Source organism: Ranitomeya imitator, chromosome 8 (genome assembly GCF_032444005.1).
Source record: "Ranitomeya imitator isolate aRanImi1 chromosome 8, aRanImi1.pri, whole genome shotgun sequence".
Taxonomy (NCBI): Eukaryota; Metazoa; Chordata; class Amphibia; order Anura; family Dendrobatidae; genus Ranitomeya; species Ranitomeya imitator.
In genome coordinates, this window is record NC_091289.1 from 83,200,235 (window position 1) to 83,228,001 (window position 27,767).

At 57.6% G+C, this 27,767-nt stretch overlaps 1 protein-coding gene across 1 annotated transcript in view; it reads right to left on the minus strand.

Annotated features, from left to right (window-relative positions):
- The window catches only part of NTMT2 (N-terminal Xaa-Pro-Lys N-methyltransferase 2), a 683,026-nt gene extending 656,517 nt beyond the window's left edge, over window positions 1-26,509 (minus strand). The window contains exon 1 of the mRNA XM_069735933.1: window positions 26,263-26,509. Coding sequence (XP_069592034.1) covers window positions 26,263-26,416 — 154 coding nt within the window. The 5' untranslated portion in view covers window positions 26,417-26,509. The remainder of the gene's footprint in view (window positions 1-26,262) is intronic.
- Window positions 26,510-27,767: the final 1,258 nt, after the last annotated feature.

The window sequence follows — 27,767 nt, forward strand, 5'->3', positions numbered from 1 at the left end:
AGTAAGTGCGCCCCTGCCCCCGTGTGTGCAAAAGTAAGTACACCCCCGCCCCCGTGTGTGCAAAAGTAAGGGCACCCTGCCCCGTGTGTGAGAAGTAAGTGCGCCCCCAGCCCAGGATGTGCAAAAGTAAGTGCGCCCCCGGCCCCGGGTATGCAAAAGTAAGTGCGCCCCGGCCCCGGGTGTGCAAAAGTAAGTGCGCCCCGGGTGTGCAAAAGTAAGAGCGCCCCCGACCCCATGTGTGCAAAAGTAAGTGCGCCCCCGGCCCCGGGTGTGCAAAATTAAGTGCGCCCCCGGCCCCGGGTGTGAAAAGTAAGTGCACCCCCGGTCCCGGGTGTGAAAAGTAAGTGCACCCCCAATTCTGTGGGTGAAAAGTAAGTGCACCACCGCTCCCATGGGTGAAAAGGAAGTGCACCCTCGGTCCCGTGGGTGAAAAGTAAGTGCACCCCCGGTCCCGTGAGTTAAAAGTAAGTGCAACCCCGGTCCCGGGTATGCAAAAGTAAGAGCGCCCCGGCCCCGGGTGTGCAAAAGTGTGCCCCGGGTGTGCAAAAGTAAGTGCGCCCCGGGTGTGCAAAAGTAAGTGTGCCCCGGGTGTGCAAAAGTAAGAGCGCCCCGACCCCATGTGTGCAAAAGTAAGTGCGCCCCCGGCCCCGGGTGTGCAAAATTAAGTGCGCCCCCGGCCCCGGGTGTTCAAAAGTAAGTGCACCCCCGGTCCCAGGTGTGCAAAAGTAAGTGCGCCCCCGCCCCCGTGTGTGCAAAAGTAAGTACACCCCCACCCCCGTGTGTGCAAAAGTAAGGGCACCCTGCCCCGTGTGTGAGAAGTAAGTGCGCTCCCAGCCCAGGATGTGCAAAAGTAAGTGCGCCCCCGGCCCCGGGTATGCAAAAGTAAGTGCGCCCCGGCCCCGGGTGTGCAAAAGTAAGTGTGCCCCGGGTGTGCAAAAGTAAGTGCGCCCCGGGTGTGCAAAAGTAAGTGCGCCCCGGGTGTGCAAAACTAAGTGCGCCCCGGGTGTGCAAAACTAAGTGGGCCCCGAGTGACCCCACCAGGACACAGTTTTGCCAGATAATATCAGCTCTTAAAGTGACCCGCCCACCAAATCGGCCCCTGAGGGGCCCCGCCCACCAAATCGGCCCCTGAGGGGCCCCGCCCACCAAATCGGACCCAGAGTGACCCCGCCCACCAAATCGGACCCAGAGTGACCCCGCCCACCAAATCGGACCCAGAGTGACCCCGCCCACCAAATCGGACCCAAAGTGACCCCGCCCACCAAATCGGACCCAGAGTGACCCCGCCCACCAAATCGGACCCAGAGTGACCCCGCCCACCAAATCAGACCCAGAGTGACCCCGCCCACCAAATCGGACCCAGAGTGACCCCGCCCACCAAATCGGACCCAGAGTGACCCCGCCCACCAAATTGGACCCAGAGTGACCCCGCCCACCAAATCGGACCCAGAGTGACCCCGCCCACCAAATCAGACCCAGAATGACCCCGCCCACCAAATCGGACCCAGAGTGACCCCGCCCACCAAATCGGACCCAGAGTGACCCCGCCCACCAAATCGGACCCAGAGTGACCCCGCCCACCAAATCGGACCCAGAGTCGCCCCGCCCACCAAATTGGCCCCCTGAGCGGCCCCGAACACCAAATCGGACCCAGAGTGACCCGGCCCACCAAATCGGACCCAGAGTGACCCCGCCCAAAAAATCGGACCCAGAGTGACCCCCGCCCACCAAATCAGACCCAGATTGACACCGCCCACCAAATCGGCCCCTGAGGGGCCCCAACCACCAAACGGGCACCTGAGGGGCACTCAAGTGTGAAAGCCTTGCAGGGGCAGCCCGGGCACCATTCCAAAGCACTATCTGTAGTTCCTTCAGGAAATACCCATCTAGTTATAGTGCTTTGTAAAAAGCACTATATTGTTATTCCACCGTCGTCAACTTATTCTTATTATAGTGCTTTGAAAAAGCACTGTATTGTTATTCCACCGTAGTCAACTTATTCTTCTTCTTATTATTATTCAGTCCGCAATTAATGCGGCCCGAACCGCTGCACTCAAAGACTCCAGTGAGGTGTCATTTCGAAGCCAGCGTTCCTGGGAGGTGTGCTAAGTATTTTTCGTGTCGATCGGATTTGTAGTTTTGGCGCAATTTGCGTTTGAAAATTTGGTCTCAATGCATTTCAATAGGGAAATCTTGCCATAAGCTTATAATGGCAGTTATTTTGAAATTGCCTCAGAAATCAGCCCAACTGCCACCTGGCTGATTAGCTCAGTGCTATGTGCAGTCAGACCCAGTTACTATGACAACGCCTACGAACTCTACATGACCCCACTAGGACACAGGTTTGCCAGATAATATCAGCTCTTAAAGTGACCCGCACACCAAATCGGACCCTGAGGTGCCAGCCCACCAAATCGGACCCTGAGGGGCCCCGACCACCAAATCGGACCCTGAGGGGCCCCGACCACCAAATCGGACCCTGAGGGGCCCCGACCACCAAATCGGACCCTGAGGGGCCCCGACCACCAAATCGGACCCTGAGGGGCCCCGACCTCCAAATCGGACCCTGAGGGGCCCCGACCACCAAATCGGACCCTGAGGGGCCCCGACCACCAAATCGGACCCTGAGGGGCCCCGACCACCAAATCGGACCCTGAGGGGCCCCGACCACCAAATCGGACCCTGAGGGGCCCCGACCACCAAATCGGACCCTGAGGGGCCCCGACCACCAAATCGGACCCTGAGGGGCCCCGACCTCCAATTCGGACCCTGAGGGGCCCCGACCTCCAAATCGGACCCTGAGGGGCCCCGACCACCAAATCGGACCCTGAGGGGCCCCACTTACCAAATCGGACCCTGAGGGGCCCCACTTACCAAATCGGACCCTGAGGGGCCCCGACCACCAAATCGGACCCTGAGGGGCCCCGACCACCAAATCGGACCCTGAGGGGCCCCGACCACCAAATCGGACCCTGAGGGGCCCCGACCACCAAATCGGACCCTGAGGGGCCCCGACCACCAAATCGGACCCTGAGGGGCCCCGACCACCAAATCGGACCCTGAGGGGCCCCGACCACCAAATCGGACCCTGATGGGCCCCGACCACCAAATCGGACCCTGAGGGGCCCCGACCACCAAATCGGACCCTGAGGGGCCCCGACCTCCAAATCGGACCCTGAGGGGCCCCGACCACCAAATCGGACCCTGAGGGGCCCCGACCTCCAAATCGGACCCTGAGGGGCCCCGACCACCAAATCGGACCCTGAGGGGCCCCGACCACCAAATCGGACCCTGAGGGGCCCCGACCACCAAATCGGACCCTGAGGGGCCCCGACCACCAAATCGGACCCTGAGGGGCCCCGACCTCCAATTCGGACCCTGAGGGGCCCCGACCTCCAAATCGGACCCTGAGGGGCCCCGACCACCAAATCGGACCCTGAGGGGCCCCGACCACCAAATCGGACCCTGAGGGGCCCCGACCACCAAATCGGACCCTGAGGGGCCCCGACCACCAAATCGGACCCTGAGGGGCCCCACTTACCAAATCGGACCCTGAGGGGCCCCGACCACCAAATCGGACCCTGAGGGGCCCCACTTACCAAATCGGACCCTGAGGGGCCCCACTTACCAAATCGGACCCTGAGGGGCCCCGACCACCAAATCGGACCCTGAGGGGCCCCGACCACCAAATCGGACCCTGAGGGGCCCCGACCACCAAATCGGACCCTGAGGGGCCCCGACCACCAAATCGGACCCTGAGGGGCCCCGACCACCAAATCGGACCCTGAGGGGCCCCGACCACCAAATCGGACCCTGAGGGGCCCCGACCACCAAATCGGACCCTGAGGGGCCCCGACCACCAAATCGGACCCTGAGGGGCCCCGACCACCAAATCGGACCCTGAGGGGCCCCGACCACCAAATCGGACCCTGAGGGGCCCCGACCACCAAATCGGACCCTGAGGGGCCCCGACCACCAAATCGGACCTTGATGGGCCCCGACCACCAAATCGGACCCTGAGGGGCCCCGACCACCAAATCGGACCCTGAGGGGCCCCGACCACCAAATCGGATCCTGAGGGGCCCCGACCTCCAAATCGGACCCTGAGGGGCCCCGACCACCAAATCGGACCCTGAGGGGCCCCGACCTCCAAATCGGACCCTGAGGGGCCCCGACCACCAAATCGGACCCTGAGGGGCCCCGACCACCAAATCGGACCCTGAGGGGCCCCGACCACCAAATCGGACCCTGAGGGGCCCCGACCACCAAATCGGTCCCCAAATCGGACCCTGAGGGGCCCCGACCACCAAATCGGACCCTGAGGGGCCCCGACCACCAAATCGGTCCCTGAGGGGCCCCACTTACCAAATCGGACCCTGAGGGGCCCCGACCTCCAAATCGGACCCTGAGGGGCCCCGACCTCCAAATCGGACCCTGAGGGGCCCCGACCACCAAATCGGATCCTGAGGGGCCCCGACCACCAAATCGGACCCTGAGGGGCCCCGACCACCAAATCGGACCCTGAGGGGCCCCGACCACCAAATCGGACCCTGAGGTGCCCAGCCCACCAAATTGGACCCCGAGGTGCCCAGCCCACCAAATCCTCAACCCTGAGGGGCACCCATGTGTGAAAGTCTTGCAGGGGCAGCCCGGGCACCATTCCAAAGCACTATCTGTAGTTCCTTCAGGAAATACCCATCTAGTTATTATTATTCTTATTATTAGGCTTTTTTCCGCAATTAATGCGGCCCGAACCGCTGCACGCACAGACTCCAGTGAGGTGTCATTTCGAAGCCAGCGTCCATGAGAGGTGTGCTAAGTATTTTTCGTGTCGATCGGATTTGTAGTTTTGGCGCAATGTGCGATTGAAAATTGTTTTTCCCTCATTGGAAAGCATTGTCAATGCATTTCAATAGGGAAATTTTGCCATAAGCTATAATGGCTGATATCTGAGGCAATTTAAAAAATAACTGCCAACTGCCACCTGGCTGATCAGCTCATTGATATGCGAAGTCAGACCAAGTTACTATGCCAACGCGTACAAACTCTACATGACCCCACCAGGACACAGTTTTGCCAGATAATATCAGCTCTTAAAGTGACCTACCCACCAAATTGTTACCTGAGGTGTCAGCCCACCAAATCGGACCGAGTGACCCCGCCCACCAAATTGGACCCAGAGGGTAAGTGCACCCCCGCCCCGTGTGTGCAAAAGTAAGTGCACCCCTTGTGTATGCAAAACTAAGTTCACCCCCACCCCAAGTGTATAAAAGTAAGTGCACCCCCGCCCTGTGTGTGCAAAAGTAACTGCACCCCCGCCCCCGTGTGTGCAAAAGTAAGTGCACCCCCGCCCCCGTGTGTGAAAAGTAAGTGCGCCCCGGCCCTGGATGTGCAAAAGTAAGTGCACCCCCGACCCCGTGTGTGAAAAGTAAGTGCGCCCCCGGCCCCGGATGTGCAAAAGTAAGTGCACCCCCGGTCCCAGTTGTGCAAAAGTAAGTGCGCCCCCGCCCCCGTGTGTGCAAAAGTAAGTACACCCCTGCCCCCGTGTGTGCAAAAGTAAGTGCACCCTGCCCCGTGTGTGAGAAGTAAGTGCGCCCCCGGCCCAGGATGTGCAAAAGTAAGTGCGCCCCCGGCCCCGGGTATGCAAAAGTAAGAGCGCCCCGGCCCCGGGTGTGCAAAAGTGTGCCCCGGGTGTGCAAAAGTAAGTGCGCCCCGGGTGTGCAAAAGTAAGTGTGCCCCGGGTATGCAAAAGTAAGAGCGCCCCGACCCCATGTGTGCAAAAGTAAGTGCGCCCCCGGCCCCGGGTGTGCAAAATTAAGTGCGCCCCCGGCCCCGGATGTGCAAAAGTAAGTGCACCCCCGGTCCCAGGTGTGCAAAAGTAAGTGCGCCCCTGCCCCCGTGTGTGCAAAAGTAAGTACACCCCCGCCCCCGTGTGTGCAAAAGTAAGGGCACCCTGCCCCGTGTGTGAGAAGTAAGTGCGCCCCCAGCCCAGGATGTGCAAAAGTAAGTGCGCCCCCGACCCCGGGTATGCAAAAGTAAGTGCGCCCCGGCCCCGGGTGTGCAAAAGAAAGTGGGCCCCGGCTGTGCAAAAGTAAGTGCGCCCCGGGTGTGCAAAAGTAAGAGCGCCCCCGACCCCATGTGTGCAAAAGTAAGTGCGCCCCCGGCCCCGGGTGTGAAAAGTAAGTGCACCCCCGGTCCCGGGTGTGAAAAGTAAGTGCACCCCCAATTCTGTGGGTGAAAAGTAAGTGCACCACCGCTCCCATGGGTGAAAAGGAAGTGCACCCTCGGTCCCGTGGGTGAAAAGTAAGTGCACCCCCGGTCCCGTGAGTTAAAAGTAAGTGCAACCCCGGTCCCGGGTATGCAAAAGTAAGAGCGCCCCGGCCCCGGGTGTGCAAAAGTGTGCCCCGGGTGTGCAAAAGTAAGTGCGCCCCGGGTGTGCAAAAGTAAGTGTGCCCCGGGTGTGCAAAAGTAAGAGCGCCCCGACCCCATGTGTGCAAAAGTAAGTGCGCCCCCGGCCCCGGGTGTGCAAAATTAAGTGCGCCCCCGGCCCCGGGTGTGCAAAAGTAAGTGCACCCCCGGTCCCAGGTGTGCAAAAGTAAGTGCGCCCCCGCCCCCGTGTGTGCAAAAGTAAGTACACCCCCGCCTCCGTGTGTGCAAAAGTAAGGGCACCCTGCCCCGTGTGTGAGAAGTAAGTGCGCCCCCAGCCCAGGATGTGCAAAAGTAAGTGCGCCCCCGGCCCCGGGTATGCAAAAGTAAGTGCGCCCCGGCCCCGGGTGTGCAAAAGTAAGTGTGCCCCGGGTGTGCAAAAGTAAGTGCGCCCCGGGTGTGCAAAAGTAAGTGCGCCCCGGGTGTGCAAAACTAAGTGCGCCCCGGGTGTGCAAAACTAAGTGGGCCCCGAGTGACCCCACCAGGACACAGTTTTGCCAGATAATATCAGCTCTTAAAGTGACCCGACCACCAAATCGGACCCTGAGGGGCACCGCCCACCAAATCGGACCCTGAGGGGCCCCGCCCACCAAATCGGCCCCTGAGGGGCCCCGCCCACCAAATCGGCCCCTGAGGGGCCCCGCCCACCAAATCGGACCCAGAGTGACCCCGCCCACCAAATCGGACCCAGAGTGACCCCGCCCACCAAATCGGACCCAGAGTGACCCCGCCCACCAAATTGGACCCAGAGTGACCCCGCCCACCAAATCGGACCCAGAGTGACCCCGCCCACCAAATCGGACCCAGAATGACCCCGCCCACCAAATCGGACCCAGAATGACCCCGCCCACCAAATCGGACCCAGAGTGACCCCGCCCACCAAATCGGACCCAGAGTGACCCCGCCCACCAAATCGGACCCAGAGTGACCCCGCCCACCAAATCGGACCCAGAGTGACCCCGCCCACCAAATCGGACCCAGAGTGACCCCGCCCACCAAATCGGACCCAGAGTCGCCCCGCCCACCAAATTGGCCCCCTGAGCGGCCCCGAACACCAAATCGGACCCAGAGTGACCCGGCCCACAAAATCGGACCCAGAGTGACCCCGCCCAAAAAAATCGGACCCAGAGTGACCCCGCCCACCAAATCGGACCCAGATTGACACCGCCCACCAAATCGGCCCCTGAGGGGCCCCAACCACCAAACGGGCACCTGAGGGGCACTCAAGTGTGAAAGCCTTGCAGGGGCAGCCCGGGCACCATTCCAAAGCACTATCTGTAGTTCCTTCAGGAAATACCCATCTAGTTATAGTGCTTTTGTAAAAAGCACTATATTGTTATTCCACCGTAGACAACTTCTTATTATAGTGCTTTGGAACAAAGCACTATATTGTTATTCCACCGTCGTCAACTTATTATAGTGCTTTTGTAAAAAGCACTATATTGTTATTCCACCGTAGTAAACTTCTTATTCTTCTTCTTATTCTTATTATTATTAGGCTTTTTTCCGCAATTAATGCGGCCCGAACCGCTGCACGCACAGACTCCAGTGAGGTGTCATTTCGAAGCCAGCGTCCATGAGAGGTGTGCTAAGTATTTTTCGTGTCGATCGGATTTGTAGTTTTGGCGCAATGTGCGTTTAAAAATTGATTCCCCCTCATTGGAAAGCATTGCCGCTATGCATTTCAATAGAGAAATTTTGACATAAGGTATAATGGCTGATTTCTGATGCAATTTTAAAATAACTGCCAACTGCCACCTGGCTGATTAGCTCATTGATATGCGAAGTCAGATCCAGTTACTATGCCAACGCGTACGAACTCTACATGACCCCACCAGGACACAGTTTTGTCAGATAATATCAGCTCTTAAAGTGACCCGCGCACCAAATTGGCACCTGAGGTGCGCAGCCCACCAAATCGGACCCGAGTGGCCCCGCCCACCAAATCGGACCCCGAGTGACCCCGCCCACCAAATGTGACCCAGAGTGACCCCGCCCACCAAATGTGACCCAGAGTGACCCCGCCCACCAAATGTGACCCAGAGTGACCCCGCCCGCCAAATGTGACCCAGAGTGACCCCGCCCGCCAAATGTGACCCAGAGTGACCCCGCCCGCCAAATGTGACCCAGAGTGACCCCGCCAGCCAAATGTGACCCAGAGTGACCCCGCCCGCCAAATGTGACCCAGAGTGACCCCGCCCGCCAAATGTGACCCAGAGTGACCCCGCCCGCCAAATGTGACCCAGAGTGACCCCGCCCGCCAAATGTCACCCAGAGTGACCCCGCCCGCCAAATGTGACCCAGAGTGACCCCGCCCGCCAAATGTGACCCAGAGTGACCCCGCCCGCCAAATGTGACCCAGAGTGACCCCGCCCGCCAAATGTGACCCAGAGTGACCCCGCCCGCCAAATGTGACCCAGAGTGACCCCGCCCGCCAAATGTGACCCAGAGTGACCCCGCCCGCCAAATGTGACCCAGAGTGACCCCGCCCGCCAAATGTGACCCAGAGTGACCCCGCCCGCCAAATGTGACCCAGAGTGACCCCGCCCGCCAAATGTGACCCAGAGTGACCCCGCCCGCCAAATGTGACCCAGAGTGACCCCGCCCGCCAAATGTGACCCAGAGTGACCCCGCCCGCCAAATGTGACCCAGAGTGACCCCGCCCGCCAAATGTGACCCAGAGTGACCCCGCCCGCCAAATGTGACCCAGAGTGACCCCGCCCGCCAAATGTGACCCAGAGTGACCCCGCCCGCCAAATGTGACCCAGAGTGACCCCGCCCGCCAAATGTGACCCAGAGTGACCCCGCCCGCCAAATGTGACCCAGAGTGACCCCGCCCGCCAAATGTGACCCAGAGTGACCCCGCCCGCCAAATGTGACCCAGAGTGACCCCGCCCGCCAAATGTGACCCAGAGTGACCCCGCCCGCCAAATGTGACCCAGAGTGACCCCGCCCGCCAAATGTGACCCAGAGTGACCCCGCCCGCCAAATGTGACCCAGAGTGACCCCGCCCGCCAAATGTGACCCAGAGTGACCCCGCCCGCCAAATGTGACCCAGAGTGACCCCGCCCGCCAAATGTGACCCAGAGTGACCCCGCCCGCCAAATGTGACCCAGAGTGACCCCGCCCGCCAAATGTGACCCAGAGTGACCCCGCCCGCCAAATGTCACCCAGAGTGACCCCGCCCGCCAAATGTGACCCAGAGTGACCCCGCCCGCCAAATGTGACCCAGAGTGACCCCGCCCGCCAAATGTGACCCAGAGTGACCCCGCCCGCCAAATGTGACCCAGAGTGACCCCGCCCGCCAAATGTGACCCAGAGTGACCCCGCCCGCCAAATGTGACCCAGAGTGACCCCGCCCGCCAAATGTGACCCAGAGTGACCCCGCCCGCCAAATGTGACCCAGAGTGACCCCGCCCGCCAAATGTGACCCAGAGTGACCCCGCCCGCCAAATGTGACCCAGAGTGACCCCGCCCGCCAAATGTGACCCAGAGTGACCCCGCCCGCCAAATGTGACCCAGAGTGACCCCGCCCGCCAAATGTGACCCAGAGTGACCCCGCCCGCCAAATGTGACCCAGAGTGACCCCGCCCGCCAAATGTGACCCAGAGTGACCCCGCCCGCCAAATGTGACCCAGAGTGACCCCGCCCGCCAAATGTGACCCAGAGTGACCCCGCCCGCCAAATGTGACCCAGAGTGACCCCGCCCGCCAAATGTGACCCAGAGTGACCCCGCCCGCCAAATGTGACCCAGAGTGACCCCGCCCGCCAAATGTGACCCAGAGTGACCCCGCCCGCCAAATGTGACCCAGAGTGACCCCGCCCGCCAAATGTGACCCAGAGTGACCCCGCCCGCCAAATGTGACCCAGAGTGACCCCGCCCGCCAAATGTGACCCAGAGTGACCCCGCCCGCCAAATGTGACCCAGAGTGACCCCGCCCACCAAATGTGACCCAGAGTGACCCCGCCCACCAAATGTGACCCAGAGTGACCCCGCCCCCCAAATGTGACCCAGAGTGACCCCGCCCACCAAATGTGACCCAGAGTGACCCCGCCCACCAAATGTGACCCAGAGTGACCCCGCCCACCAAATGTGACCCAGAGTGACCCCGCCCACCAAATGTGACCCAGAGTGACCCCGCCCACAAAATGTGACCCAGAGTGACCCCGCCCACCAAATGTGACCCAGAGTGACCCCGCCCACCAAATGTGACCCAGAGTGACCCCGCCCACCAAATGTGACCCAGAGTGACCCCGCCCACCAAATGTGACCCAGAGTGACCCCGCCCACCAAATGTGACCCAGAGTGACCCCGCCCACCAAATGGGACCCAGAGTGACCCCGCCCACCAAATGGGACCCAGAGTGACCCCGCCCACCAAATGGGACCCAGAGTGACCCCGCCCACCAAATGTGACCCAGAGTGACCCCGCCCACCAAATGTGACCCAGAGTGACCCCGCCCACCAAATGTGACCCAGAGTGACCCCGCCCACCAAATGTGACCCAGAGTGACCCCGACCACGAAATGTGACCCAGAGTGACCCCGACCACGAAATGTGACCCAGAGTGACCCCGACCACGAAATGTGACCCAGAGTGACCCCGACCACCAAATCGGACCCAGAGTGACCCCGACCACCAAATCGGACCCAGAGTGACCCCGCCCACCAAATCGTACCCAGAGTGACCCCGCCCACCAAATCGTACCCAGAGTGACCCCGCCCACCAAATCGTACCCAGAGTGACCCCGCCCACCAAATCGACCCAGAGTGACCCCGCCCACCAAATCGGACCCAGAGTGGCCCCGCCCACCAAATCGGACCCAGAGTGGCCCCGCCCACCAAATCAGCACCTGAGGGGCACCCAAGTGTGAAAGTCTTGCAGGGGCAGCCCGGGCACCATTCCAAAGCACTATCTGTAGTTCCTTCAGGAAATACCCATCTAGTTATAGTGCTTTTGTAAAAAGCACTATATTGTTATTCCCCCGTAGACAACTTCTTATTCTTCTTCTTATTCTTATTATTATTAGGCTTTTTTCCGCAATTAATGCGGCCCGAACCGCTGCACGCACAGACTCCAGTGAGGTGTCATTTCGAAGCCAGCGTCCATGAGAGGTGTGCTAAGTATTTTTCGTGTCGATCGGATGTGTAGTTTTGGCGCAATTAACGTTTGAAAATTGTTTTTCTCTCATTGGAATGCATTGCCAATGCATTTCAATAGGGAAATTTAGCCATAAGGTATAATGGCTGATTACTGAGGCAATTTAAAAAATAACTGCCAACTGCCACCTGGCTGATCAGCTCATTGATATGCGAAGCCAGACCCAGTTACTATGACAACGCCTACGAACTCTACATGACCCCACCAGGACACAGTTTTGCCAGATAATATCAGCTCTTAAAGTGACCCGCACACCAAATCTGACCCTGAGGTGCCCAGTGCACCCCCGATCCCGTCTGTGAAAAGTAAGTGCACCCCCAGTCCCGTGTGTGAAAAGTAAGTGCACCCCCGTTCCTGGTGTGAAAAGTAAGTGCACCCCGGTCCCATGTGTGTGAAAAGTAAGTGCACCCCCGGTCCCTTGTGTGAAAAGTAAGTGCACCCCGATCCCGTTTGTGAAAAGTAAGTGCACCCCCAGTCCCGTGGGTGAAAATTAAGTGCACCCCAGTCCCGTGTGTGAAAAGTAAGTGCACCCCCGGTCCTGAGTGTGAAAAGTAAGCGCACCCCAGGTCCCGTAAGTGAAAAGTAAGTGCACCCTCGGTCCCGTGGGTGAAAAGTAAGTGCACCCCGGTCCCGTGTGTGAAAAGTAAGTGCATCCCTGGTCCCGGGTGTGAAAAGTAAGTGCACCCCCGTCCCGTGGTTGAAAAGTAAGTGCACCCCCGGTCCCGTGTGTGAAAAATAAGGGCACCCTCGGTCCCGTGGGTGAAAAGTAAGTGCACCCCGATCCCGTGTGTGAAAAGTAAGTGCATCCCTGGTCCCGGGTGTGAAAAGTAAGTGCACCCCCGGTCCCGTGGGTGAAAAGTAAGTGCACCCCCGGTCCGGTGTGTGAAAAATAAGTGCACCCCAGTCCCATGGGTGAAAAGTAAGTGCACCCCCTGTCCCGTGGGTGAAAAGTAAGTGCACCCCCCCATGTGTGAAAAGTAAGTGCACTCCCGGTCCATGGGTGAAAAGTAAGTGCACCCCCGGTCCCGTGGGTGAAAAGTAAGTGCACCTCCGGTCCCGTGAGTGAAAAGTAAGTGCACCCCTGGTCCCGTGGGTGAAAAGTAATTGCACCCCCGGTCCCGTGGGTGAAAAGTAAGTGCACCCCCGGTCCCGTGGGTGAAAAGTAAGTGCACCCCCGTTCCCGTGAGAGAAAAGTAAGTGCACCCCCGTTCCCGTGTGTGAAAAGTAAGTGCACCCCCGATCCCGGGTGTGAAAAGTAAGTGCACCCCAGGTCCCGTGGGTGAAAAGTAAGTGCACCCCCAGTCCCATGGGTGAAAAGTAAGTGCACCCCCGCTCCCGTGGGTGAAAAGTATTGCACCCCGATCCCGTGTGTGAAAAGTAAGTGCACCCCCGGACTCGTGGGTGAAAAGTAAGTGCACCCCCGTACCCGTGGGTGAAAAGTAAGTGCACCCCCGATCCCAATCGGACCCAGAGTGACCCCGCCCACCAAATCGGACCCAGAGTGACCCCGCCCACCAAATCGGACCCAGAGTGACCCCGCCCACCAAATCGGACCCAGAGTGACCCCGCCCACCAAATCGGACCCAGAGTTACCCCGCCCACCAAATCGGACCCAGAGTGACCCCGCCCACCAAATCGGACCCAGAGTGACCCCGCCCACCAAATCGGACCCAGAGTGACCCCGCCCACCAAATCGGACCCAGAGTGACCCCGCCCACCAAATCGGACCCAGAGTGACCCCGCCCACCAAATCGGACCCAGAGTGACCCCGCCCACCAAATCGGACCCAGAGTGACCCCGCCCACCAAATCGGACCCAGAGTGACCCCGCCCACCAAATCGGACCCAGAGTGACCCCGCCCACCAAATCGGACCCAGAGTGACCCCGCCCACCAAATCGGACCCAGAGTGACCCCGCCCACCAAATCGGACCCAGAGTGACCCCGCCCACCAAATCGGACCCAGAGTGACCCCGCCCACCAAATCGGACCCAGAGTGACCCCGCCCACCAAATCGGACCCAGAGTGACCCCGCCCACCAAATCGGACCCAGAGTGACCCCGCCCACCAAATCGGACCCAGAGTGACCCCGCCCACCAAATCGGACCCAGAGTGACCCCGCCCACCAAATCGGACCCAGAGTGACCCCGCCCACCAAATCGGACCCAGAGTGACCCCGCCCACCAAATCGGACCCAGAGTGACCCCGCCCACCAAATCGGACCCTGAGGGGCCCCGCCCACCAAATCGGACCCAGTGTGACCACGCCCACCAAATCGGACCCTGAGGGGCCCCGCCCACCAAATCGGACCCTGAGGGGCACCGTCCACCAAATCGGACCCTGAGGGGCCCCGCCCACCAAATCGGACCCTGAGGGGCCCCGCCCACCAAATCGGACACTGAGGGGCCCCACCCACCAAATCAGCGCCTGAAGGGCACCCAAGTGTGAAAGTCTTGCAGGGGCAGCCCGGGCACCATTCCAAAGCACTATCTGTAGTTCCTTCAGGAAATACCCATCTAGTTCTTCTTCTTATTCTTATTATTATTAGGCTTTTTTCCGCAATTAATGCGGCCCGAACCGCTGCACGCACAGACTCCAGTGAGGTGTCATTTCGAAGCCAGCGTCCATGAGAGGTGTGCTAAGTATTTTTCGTGTCGATCAAATTTGTAGTTTTGGCGCAATGTGCGTTTAAAAATTGATTCCCCCTCATTGGAAAGCATTGCCGCTATGCATTTCAATAGAGAAATTTTGACATAAGGTATAATGGCTGATATCTGAGGCAATTTAAAAAATAACTGCCAACTGCCACCTGGCTGATCAGCTCATTGATATGCGAAGTCAGATCCAGTTACTATGCCAACGCGTACGAACTCTACATGACCCCACCAGGACACAGTTTTGCCAGATAATATCAGCTCTTAAAGTGACCCGCACACCAAATTGGCACCTGAGGTGCGCAGCCTACCAAATCGGACTCGAGTGGCCCCGCCCACCAAATCGGACCCCGAGTGGCCCCGCCCACCAAATCGGACCCAGAGTGACCCCGCCCACCAAATCGGACCCAGAGTGACCCCGCCTACCAAATCGGACCCAGAGTGACCCCGCCCACCAAATCGGACCCAGAGTGACCCCGCCCACCAAATGTGACCCAGAGTGACCCCGGCCACCAAATCGTACCCAGAGTGACCCCGGCCACCAAATCGGACCCAGAGTGTTCCCGCCCTCCAAATGTGACCCAGAGAGACCCCGCCCACCAAATGTGACCCAGAGTGACCTCGCCCACCAAATGTGACCCAGAGTGACCCCGCCCACCAAATGTGACCCAGAGTGACCCCGCCCACCAAATGTGACCCAGAGTGACCCCGCCCACCAAATGTGACCCAGAGTGACCCCGCCCACCAAATGTGACCCAGAGTGACCCCGCCCACCAAATGTGACTCAGAGTGACCCCGCCCACCAAATGTGACCCAGAGTGACCCCGCCCACCAAATGTGACCCAGAGTGACCCCGCCCACCAAATGTGACCCAGAGTGACCCCGCCCACCAAATGTGACCCAGAGTGACCCCGCCCACCAAATGTGACCCAGAGTGACCCCGCCCACCAAATGTGACCGAGTGACCCCGCCCACCAAATGTGACCCAGAGTGACCCCGCCCACCAAATGTGACCCAGAGTGACCCCGCCCACCAAATGTGACCCAGAGTGACCCCGCCCACCAAATGTGACCCAGAGTGACCCCGCCCACTAAATGTGACCCAGAGTGACCCCGCCCACCAAATGTGACCCAGACTGACCCCGCCCACCAAATGTGACCCAGAGTGACCCCGGCCACCAAATCAGACCCAGAGTGACCCCGGCCACCAAATCGTACCCAGAGTGACCCCGGCCACCAAATCGTACCCAGAGTGACCCCGGCCACCAAATCGTACCCAGAGTGACCCCGCCCACCAAATGTGACCCAGAGTGACCCCGCCCACCAAATGTGACCCAGAGTGACCCCGCCCACCAAATGTGACCCAGAGTGACCCCGCCCACCAAATGTGACCCAGAGTGACCCCGCCCACCAAATGTGACCCAGAGTGACCCCGCCCACCAAATGTGACCCAGAGTGACCCCGGCCACCAAATCAGACCCAGAGTGACCCCGGCCACCAAATCGTACCCAGAGTGACCCCGGCCACCAAATCGGACCCAGAGTGTTCCCGCCCTCCAAATGTGACCCAGAGAGACCCCGCCCACCAAATGTGACCCAGAGTGACCTCGCCCACCAAATGTGACCCAGAGTGACCTCGCCCACCAAATGTGACCCAGAGTGACCCCGCCCACCAAATGTGACCCAGAGTGACCCCGCCCACCAAATGTGACCCAGAGTGACCCCGCCCACCAAATGTGACCCAGAGTGACCCCGCCCACCAAATGTGACCCAGAGTGACCCCGCCCACCAAATGTGACCCAGAGTGACCCCGCCCACCAAATGTGACCCAGAGTGACCCCGCCCACCAAATGTGACCCAGAGTGACCCCGCCCACCAAATGTGACCCAGAGTGACCCCGCCCACCAAATGTGACCCAGAGTGACCCCGCCCACCAAATGTGACCCAGAGTGACCCCGCCCACCAAATGTGACCCAGAGTGACCCCGCCCACCAAATGTGACCCAGAGTGACCCCGCCCACCAAATGTGACCCAGAGTGACCCCGCCCACCAAATGTGACCCAGAGTGACCCCGCCCACCAAATGTGACCCAGAGTGACCCCGCCCACCAAATGTGACCCAGAGTGACCCCGCCCACCAAATGTGACCCAGAGTGACCCCGCCCACCAAATGTGACCCAGAGTGACCCCGCCCACCAAATGTGACCCAGAGTGACCCCGCCCACCAAATGTGACCCAGAGTGACCCCGCCCACCAAATGTGACCCAGAGTGACCCCGCCCACCAAATGTGACCCAGAGTGACCCCGCCCACCAAATGTGACCCAGAGTGACCCCGCCCACCAAATCGGACCCAGAGTGACCCCGCCCACCAAATCGGACCCTGAGGGGCCCCGCCCACCAAATCGGACCCAGAGTGACCCCGCCCACCAAATCGACCCAGAGTCACCCCGCCCACCAAATGTGACCCAGAGTGACCCCGCTCACCTAATCGGACCCAGAGTGACCCCGCCTACCAAATCGGACCCTGAGGGGCCCCGACCACCAAATCGGACCCTGAGGGGCCCCGACCACCAAATCGGACCCTGAGGGGCCCCGACCACCAAATCGGACCCTGAGGGGCCCCGACCTCCAAATCGGACCCTGAGGGGCCCCGACCACCAAATCGGACCCTGAGGGGCCCCGACCACCAAATCGGACCCTGAGGGGCCCCGACCACCAAATCGGACCCTGAGGGGCCCCGACCACCAAATCGGACCCTGAGGGGCCCCGACCACCAAATCGGACCCTGAGGGGCCCCGACCACCAAATCGGACCCTGAGGGGCCCCGACCACCAAATCGGACCCTGAGGGGCCCCGACCTCCAAATCGGACCCTGAGGGGCCCCGACCTCCAAATCGGACCCTGAGGGGCCCCGACCTCCAAATCGGACCCTGAGGGGCCCCGACTACCAAATCGGACCCTGAGGGGCCCCGACCACCAAATCGGACCCTGAGGGGCCCCGACCACCAAATCGGACCCTGAGGGGCCCCGACCACCAAATCGGACCCTGAGGGGCCCCGACCACCAAATCGGACCCTGAGGGGCCCCGACCACCAAATCGGACCCTGAGGGGCCCCGACCACCAAATCGGACCCTGAGGGGCCCCGACCACCAAATCGGACCCTGAGGGGCCCCGACCTCCAAATCGGACCCTGAGGGGACCCGACCTCCAAATCGGACCCTGAGGGGCCCCGACCTCCAAATCGGACCCTGAGGGGCCCCGACCACCAAATCGGACCCTGAGGTGCCCCGCCCACCAAATCGGACCCTGAGGGGCCCCGACCACCAAATCGGACCCAGAGGTGTCCCACCCACCAAATCGGACCCTGAGTGACCTTGCCCACCAAATCGGACCCTGAGTGACCCTGCCCACCAAATCAGACCCTGAGTGACCCCGCCCACCAAACCTGCGCCTGAGGGGCACTCAAGTGTGAAAGTCTTGCAGGGCAGCCCGGGCACCATTCCAAAGCACTATCTGTAGTTCCTTCAGGAAATACCCATCTAGTATTAATATTGTAATCCGAACGTGGTTAACTTATTATTTTTAGGCTTGTTTCCGCAATTAATGCGGCCCGAACCGCTGCACGCACAGACTCCATTGAGGTGTCGTTTCGAAGCCAGCGTCCACGAGAGGTGTGCTAAGTATTTTTCATGTTGATCCGATTTGTAGTTTTTTTTTAAAAATCGCATTTAAAAAAAAAAAATTCCCATAGGAAATAATGGCGAACTTTTCATTACCCCCAACTTGACCTTCCAAAGATGGCAGCTATGCAAATGTACAATGTCCATTTTAGGACATGATCATTTATCAAAGTCAAACATCAGAATAAAGTGACTATGACACCCTCCCGTCCCGTGGGTGAAAAGTAAGTGCACCCCCGGTCCCCTGTGTGAAAAGTAAGTGCGCCCCCGGCCCCCAAATTGTACCCCGAGTGACCCCGCCCCCCAAATCGGACCCCGTGTGACCCCGCCCCCCAAATCGGACCCCGAGTGACTCCGTTCCCCGAAATCAGACCCTGAGTAATCCCGCCCCCCAAATCGGACCCCGAGTGACTCCGTCCCCCAAATCGGACCCCGAGTGACCCCGCTCCCCAAAGCGGACCCCGAGTGACCCCGCCCCCCAAATCGGACCCCGAGTGATTCCGCTCCCAAATCGGACCCCGAGTGACCCCGCCCCCCAAATCGGACCCCGAGTGACCCCGCCCACCAAATCGGACCCAGAGTGGCCCCGCCCACCAAATCGGACCCAGAGTGGCCCCGCCCACTAAATCGGACCCAGAGTGGCCCCGCCCACCAAATCTGACCCAGAGGTGCCCCGCCCACCAAATCTGACCCAGAGGTGCCCCGCCCACCAAATCTGACCCAGAGGTGCCCCGCCCCCCAAATCTGACCCAGAGGGGCCCCGCTCACCAAATCGGACCCCCAGGGGCCCCGCCCACCAAATCGGACCATCAGGGGCCCCGCACACCAAATCGGACCATCAGGGGCCCCGCCCACCAAATCGGACTCCCAGGGGCCCCGCCCACCAAATCTGACCCAGAGGTGCCCCGCTCACCAAATCTGACCCAGAGGTGCCCCGCCAACCAAATCTGACCCAGAGGTGCCCCGCCAACCAAATCTGACCCAGAGGTGCCCCGCCCACCAAATCTGACCCAGAGGTGCCCCGCCCACCAAATCAGACCCAGAGGGGCCCCGCCCACCAAATCAAACCCTGAGGGGCCCCGCCCACCAAATCGGACCCTGAGGGGCCCCGCCCACCAAATCGGACCCTGAGGGGCCCCGCCCACCAAATCAGACCCTGAGGGGCCCCGCCCACCAAATCGGACCCTGAGGGGCCCCGCCCACAAAATCGGACCCTGAGGGGCCCCGCCCACCAAATCGGACCCTGAGGGGCCCCGCCCACCAAATCGGACCCTGAGGGGCCCCGCCCACCAAATCGGACCCTGAGGGGCCTTGCCCACCAAATCGGCCCCTACCACCAAATTGGCCCCCGAGCGGCCCCGACCACCAAATCGGCACCAGAGGGTCACCCAAGCGTGAAAGTCTTGCAGGGGCAGCCCGGGCACCATTCCAAAGCACTATCTGTAGTTCCTTCAGGAAATACCCATCTAGTATTAATATTGTAATCCGAACGTGGTTAACTTCTTACTATTTTTAGGCTTTTTTCCGCAATTAATGCGGCCCGAACCGCTGCACGCACAGACTCCATTGAGGTGTCGTTTCGAAGCCAGCGTCCACGAGAGGTGTGCTAAGTATTTTTCATGTTGATCCGATTTGTAGTTTTTTTTAAAAATCGCATTTAAAAAAAAAAAATTCCCATAGGAAATAATGGCGAACTTTCCATTACCCCCAACTTGACCTTCCAAAGATGGCAGCTATGCAAATGTACAGTGTCCATTTTAGGACATGATCATTTATCAAAGTCAAACATCAGAATAAAGTGACTGACACCCTCCCGTCCCGTGGGTCGGGACCCCCGGTCCCCCGCACCCCCGGTCCCCTGTGTGAAAAGTAAGTGCGCCCCCGGCCCCCAAATCATACCCCGAGTGACCCCGCCCACCAAATCGGACCCCAAGTGACCCCGCCCACCAAATCGGACCCAGTGTGACCCCGCCCACCAAATCTGACCCCGCCCACCAAATCTGACCCAGAGTGGCCCAGCCCACCAAATCTGACCCAGAGGTGCCCCGCCCACCAAATCTGACCCAGAGGTGCCCCGCCCATTAAATCTGACCCAGAGGTGCCCCGCCCACCAAATCTGACCCAGAGTTGCCCCGCCCACCAATTCTGACCCAGAGGTGCCCCGCCCACCAAATCTGACCCAGAGGTGCCCCGCCCATCAAATCTGACCCAGAGGTGTCCCGCCCCCCAAATCTGACCCAGAGGGGCCCCGCCCACCAAATCTGACCCCCCAGGGGCCCCGCCCACCAAATCTGACCCCCAGGGGCCCCGCCCACCAAATCTGACCCAGAGGTGCCCCGCCCACCAAATCTGACCCAGAGGTGCCCCACCCACCAAATCTGACCCAGAGGTGCCCCGCCCACCAAATCTGACCCAGAGGTGCCCCGCCCACCAAATCTGACCCAGTGTGACCCCGCCCACCAAATCTGACCCAGAGTGGCCCAGCCCACCAAATCTGACCCAGAGGTGCCCCGCCCACCAAATCTGACCCAGAGGTGCCCCGCCCATTAAATCTGACCCAGAGGTGCTCCGCCCACCAAATCTGACCCAGAGTTGCCCCGCCCACCAAATCTGACTCAGAGTTGCCCCGCCCACCAATTCTGACCCAGAGGTGCCCCGCCCATCAAATCTGACCCAGAGGTGCCCCGCGCCCCAAATCTGACCCAGAGGGGCCCCGCCCACCAAATCTGACCCAGAGGGGCCCCGCCCACCAAATCTGACCCCCAGGGCCCCACCCACCAAATCTCACTCCCAGGGGCCCCACCCACCAAATCTGACCCAGAGGTGCCCCGCCCACCAAATCTGACCCAGAGGTGCCCCGCCCATCAAATCTGACCCAGAGGGGCCCCGCCCACCAAATCTGACCCAGAGGGGCCCCGCCCACCAAATCTGACCCAGAGGGGCCCCGCCCACCAAATCTGACCCCCAGGGACCCCGCCCACCAAATCTCACTCCCAGGGGCCCCACCCACCAAATCTGACCCAGAGGTGCCCCGCCCATCAAATCTGACCCAGAGTTGCCCCGCCCACCAATTCTGACCCAGAGGTGCCCCGCCCATCAAATCTGACCCAGAGGTGCCCCGCGCCCCAAATCTGACCCAGAGGGGCCCCGCCCACCAAATCTGACCCAGAGGGGCCCCGCCCACCAAATCTGACCCCCAGGGCCCCACCCACCAAATCTCACTCCCAGGGGCTCCACCCACCAAATCTGACCCAGAGGTGCCCCGCCCACCAAATCTGACCCAGAGGTGCCCCGCCCATCAAATCTGACCCAGAGGGGCCCCGCCCACCAAATCTGACCCAGAGGAGCCCCGCCCACCAAATCTGACCCAGAGGGGCCCCACCCACCAAATCTGACCCCCAGGGGCCCCGCCCACCAAATCTCACTCCCAGGGGCCCCACCCACCAAATCTGACCCAGAGGTGCCCCGCCCATCAAATCTGACCCAGAGGTGCCCCGCCCACCAAATCTGACCCAGAGGTGCCCCGCCAACCAAATCTGACCCAGAGGTGCCCCGCCCACCAAATCTGACCCAGAGGTGCCCCGCCCACCAAATCTGACCCAGAGGTGCCCCGCCCACCAAATCTGACCCAGAGGTGCCCCGCCCACCAAATCTGACCCAGAGGTGCCCCGCCCACCAAATCTGACCCAGAGGTGCCCCGCCCACCAAATCTGACCCAGAGGTGCCCCGCCCACCAAATCTGACCCAGAGGTGCCCCGCCCACCAAATCTGACCCAGAGGTGCCCCGCCCACCAAATCGGACCCAGAGGTGCCCCGCCCACCAAATCGGACCCAGAGGTGCCCCGCCCACCAAATCGGACCCAGAGGTGCCCCGCCCACCAAATCTGACCCAGAGGTGCCCCGCCCATCAAATCTGACCCAGAGGTGCCCCGCCCATCAAATCTGACCCAGAGGTGCCCCGCTCACCAAATCTGACCCAGAGGTGCCCCGCCCATCAAATCTGACCCAGAGGTGCCCCGCCCATCAAATCTGACCCAGAGGTGCCCCGCCCATCAAATCTGACCCAGAGGTGCCCCGCCCATCAAATCTGACCCAGAGGTTCCCCGCCCATCAAATCTGACCCAGAGGTGCCCCGCCCATCAAATCTGACCCAGAGGTGCCCCGCTCACCAAATCTGACCCAGAGGTGCCCCGCCAACCAAATCTGACCCAGAGAGGCCCCGCCCACCAAATCTGACCCAGAGGTGCCCCGCCAACCAAATCTGACCCAGAGGTGCCCTGCCCACCAAATCTGACCCAGAGGCGCCCCGCCCATCAAATCTGACCCAGAGGCGCCGCCCATCAAATCTGACCCAGAGGCGCCCCGCCCATCAAATCTGACCCAGAGGTGCCCAGCCTACCAAATCTGACCCAGAGGTGCCCCGCCCAGTAAATCTGACCCACAGGTGCCCCGCCCACCAAATCTGACCCAGAGGTGCCCCGCCCACCAAATCTTACCCAGAGGTGCCCCGCCCACCAAATCTTACCCAGAGGTGCCCCGCCAACCAAATCTGACCCAGAGGTACCCCGCCCACCAAATCGGACCCCCAGGGGCCCCGCCCACCAAATCGGACCCCCAGGGGCCCTGCCCACCAAATCGAACCCCCAGGGGCCCCGCCCACTAAATCCTCAACCCTGAGGGGCTACAACTACCAAACCAGCGCCTGAGGGGCACCCAAGTGTGAAAGTCTTCCAGGGGCAGCCCGGGCACCATTCCAAAGCACTATCTGTAGTTCCTTCAGGAAATACCCATCTAGTATTATTATTGTAATCCGAACGTGGTAAACTTATTATTATTCAGTTTTTTTCTGCAATTAATGCGGCCCGAACCGCTGCACGCACAGACTCCAGTGAGGCGTCATTTCGAAGCCAGCGTCCACGAGAGGTGTGCTAAGTATTTTTCGTGTCGATCCGATTTGAAGTTTTTTTAAAAATTGCATTTTATAAAAAAAAAATTCCCATAGGAATTAATGGCGAACTTTCCATTACCCACAACTTGACCTTCCAAAGATGGCAGCTATGCAAATGTACGGTGTCCATTGTAGGACATGATCATTTATCAAAGTCAAACATCAGAATAAAGTGACTATGACACTCTCTCGTCCCGTGGGTGAAAAGTAAGTGCACCCCAATCCCGTGTGTGAAGAGTAAGTGCACCGAGTGGCCCCGCCCCCCAAATCTGACCCCGAGTGGCCCCACCCCCCAAATCGGACCCCGAGTGACCTCGCCCACCAATTCAGACCCCGAGAGGCCCCGTCCACCAAAACGGATTCTGAGGGGCCCCGCCCACCAATTCGGACCCCGAGGGGCTCCGCCCACCAATTCAGACCCCAAGGGGCCCTGCTCACCAAATCGGACCCCGAGGGACCCCGCCCACCAATTCGGACCCCGAGGGGCTCCGCCCACCAATTCAGACCCCGTGGGGCCCTGCTCACCAAATCGGACCCCGAGGGACCCCACCCACCAAATCGGACCCCGAGTGGCCCCGCCCAACAAATCGGACCCCGAGCGGCCCCGCCCCCCGAATCGGACCCAGAGCGACCCCGCCCACCAAATCCGACCCAGAGTGACCCCGCCCACCAAATCGGACCCAGAGTGACCCCGCCCACCAAATCGGGCCCAGAGTGACCCCGCCCACCAAATCGGACCCAGAGTGACCCCGCTCACCAAATGTGACCCAGAGTGACCCCGCCCACCAAATGTGACCCAGAGTGACCCCGCCCACCAAATGTAACCCAGAGTGACCCCGCCCACCAAATGTAACCCAGAGTGACCCCGCCCACCAAACGTGACCCAGAGTGACCCCGCCCACCAAACGTGACCCAGAGTGACCCCGCCCACCAAACGTGACCCAGAGTGACCCCGCCCACCAAATGTGACCCAGAGCGACCCCGCCCACCAAATCCGACCCAGAGTGACCCCGCCCACCAAATCGGACCCAGAGTGACCCCGCCCACCAAATCGGGCCCAGAGTGACCCCGCCCACCAAATCGGACCCAGAGTGACCCCGCTCACCAAATGTGACCCAGAGTGACCCCGTCCACCAAATGTGACCCAGAGTGACCCCACCCACCAAATGTGACCCAGAGTGACCCCGCCCACCAAATGTGACCCAGAGTGACCCCGCCCACCAAATGTGACCCAGAGTGACCCCGCCCACCAAATGTGACCCAGAGTGACCCCGCCCACCAAATGTGACCCAGAGTGACCCCGCCCACCAAATGTGACCCAGAATCACCCCGCCCACCAAATGTGACCCAGAGTGACCCCGCCCACCAAATGTGACCGAGTGACCCCACCCACCAAATGTGACCAAGTGACCCCACCCACCAAATGTGACCCATAGTGACCCCGCCCACCAAATATGACCCAGAGTGACCCCGCTCACCAAATCGGACCCAGAGTGACCCCGCCCACCAAATCGGACCCAGAGTGACCCCGCCCACCAAATCGGACCCAGAGTGACCCCGCCCACCAAATCGGACCCAGAGTGACCCCGCCCACCAAATCGGACCCAGAGTGACCCCGCCCACCAAATCGGACCCTGAGGGGCCCCGCCCACCAAATCAGACCCAGAGTGACCCCGCCCACCAAATCGACCCAGAATGATCCCACCCACCAAATCGGACCCTGAGGGGCACCCAAGTGTGAAAGTCTTGCAGGGGCAGCCCGGACACCATTCCAAAGCACTATCTGTAGTTCCTTCAGGAAATACCCATCTAGTTATTTTTGAAATTCATCGGTAGCTGCTGCATTTCCTACCTTAGGCTTATACTCGAGTCAAGAAGTTTTTCCAGTTTTTTGTGGCAAAATTAGGGGGGTCGGCTTATAGTCGGGTCGGCTTATACTCGAGTATATACGGTACTTACCCATTTACACACATATTCCCCAAGACCCAACATTCTCATTTTATGTTCCAACCTCTTGCGTGGCACAGTATCAACCGCTTTGGAAAAATCAAGATATACCACGGCCAATGCCTCACCTTGGTCCAGTCTATAGCTTACCTCTTCATAAAAACTGATTTGATTGGTTTGACAGGAGCGATTCCTCACAAACCCATGCTGATATGGAGTTAAGCAATTATTCTCATTGACATAATCCAGAATAACATCCCTCAGAAACCCTTCAAATATTTTGTCAACAATAGTGGTTAGACTTACTGACCTATAATTTCCAGGTTCACTTTTATCATTAAGAAGTATCTTCAATTAAAGGCTCATTCAGCCGAATGTATTAAAAGTCCATGGTTGTCAGTATGCAAAATGGGAAATATTCAGATGGTACACTGACTTACACAAGTAAATATGGTGGTTCACATGAATGTTTTTACAAGCTGATCGATAGTATGTAAAAAACTGTATCATGCAATACTTTGATCTGTATTGTGGATTACACTCGCCCATTATAAGTTTACAGGTGCATACAAAATGGCTCATATATAGGTTACCATCCAAAGGTAATGAATTTTTCATGGATACATTACAATAATAAAGATAAGCAACTGTACTTTACCTTTATTATTTATTAAATTGTCCATGTAAAAAATAGATGCCATACAGACATATAAAACAGACATACAGTTTGTATATGGACATAAAAACTGAGATACACATACACCATAGAGATGACAATATAGATGAAAAAATCATCACTTTTTGTTTCTGAACATAAAACAGATTATTTCGCATATGTGGTGAACCCAGTCTAAAGAAGAAAAACATAGCCCTGCTCTCAATATCATCGATTCTGTCTGAGATTAAATGAAGAGAAAGAAGATTTTGCGCAAGCCTATATCCATAGAAGATCTGTGGTTATTTCTCCGAGATTTAGGCACTCCGTTATTGAGAGAGATTGTTCCAAACTATAGATGTACCTAGAAGAATTGATGGTGTTTTGACGGCACACCAAATATTGATTTGATTCAGATTTATTTTCCATTCATCAAATTTTCATCTTGATATTTGATAAGGATAAACTATTAAAACTTTTATTTTTTTTAAAGCATTTATACTTTGCAGCATTTTTTCAACACCTGTCAAAAACTTTTTGAATAGTACTGTTTATTATAAGTATACAAAACATACATTCACGTTAGAGTAACTAAAAAATGCATACATGGTATGAATGGAATAACATACACGCACAGGTGCTGAATATGGATTTCAAAGTTTAGCTTGGTATAATTGACTACAACATGGGACCTTTATATAAAATGGAATGGTCCAGCATGGGATGAGACTCTCTTATTTCAATTATCTAAATTATTTATTTGCCTCCCAACAAAATGCACATTTTTTCACTTACCAAGAGGATATTTCTCTAACAAGTAGAGATAGCTTGCAAAGAAATCTGTTCGTATTGCCTTGTGAAGAACAAATGACATACTATGTCTGCAGAGTTCTTCATCCGTCTTGTGCCAGCGTGACTTAAAGGCAAGGTGAGCTCCCAGGTACTCCATGTTTGTGTTTTGATATCAATGAACAAGTAAACCATAATCCACAAGCTTGTAGTCTTTAGCTCTTCAGTTTTTGCATGTGTCACTTTATGCCAGGAAGTGTAAGAAGCTTCTGGCATTAGCAGTGAGAATTTTGTGAACTCGCAGCAGGTGCTGTTGGGAACTGATAGTAAAACTTAGCCATGAACTAAGTGCTCTGTAAGTGTAAAATGATATGATCTCTGAATGAGTTCAACTTGAGTCAAAAAGGCCACTCTATTTCTGGAGAATGTACTGGGCAGAGCAGGAGCAGATTAGGAATTTTACAAGTATACAATGTGTGTCATCATCTATTTAGGCATCAAACACGTGAAAAAAATAAACCATATCTGAAAAAAAGGATTTCCAGGAAAAAATGAATAAGCTAATATCTGGAGTTGACTGAGGTCTTTATTTTGCTGCTATTTTATCAGACTGTCAGAGTACATGTTCTGGTGTTTATCGAGTAGCTTAATTATTAATCCGACTTATGCTTCATGCACAAACGTTTTAGATAAGTTAAAAATGGCTGCTCTACCAGCGTTTATCTCTAGTCTAAATTAATTAAGTGCAGTATTTTTTATTAACCTCAATACAACAAAGCAATGTATAGAAATGAAAAAGGCAATGTTTTTAGTTATTTTTGGTCCTGCTCTTTGCCACTCATATTTTAATCTGAACAATAAATGTACTGTTTTGTGGAATACTACGAGTGCTGGCTTCTACATGGATCTATCCATAACAATATGATGTCATCTGTGAACCTGTCTACGGGGATTAAGACGTTTTTTGCACTGTAATTAACAGTAACCAATCAGATTTCATCTTTTTTCCAGTGCAAATTTGAAAATAAAATATAATTGGTTGCTGTGGGTAACATACTTGTTAGAATTGATTTTACGTATGACCAAAGCCTGTTTTAGGCAAAGTGGGACCCTGGGGAAAAGTTTAACCCCTTAATGACCTGGGGTATTTCTGTTTTTGCATTTTTGTTTTTCGCTCCCCTCCTTCCCAGAGCCATAACTTTTTTATTTTTCTGTCAATATGGCCATGTAAAGGCCTATCATTTGCGGGACAAGTTGTACTTTTGAATGACACCTTTGGTTTTACCATGTTATCTACTAGAAAATGGGAAAAAAATTCCAAGTGCAGTGAAATTGCAAAAAAAGTTCAATCCCACACGTGCTTTTTGTTTGACTTTTTTGCTAGGTTCACTAAATGCTAAAACTGACCTGCCATTATGATTCTCCAGGTCATTATGAGTTCATAGATACCAAACATGTCTAGGTTCTTTTTTATCTAAGTGGTGAAAAAAATTACAAACTTTGCTACAAAA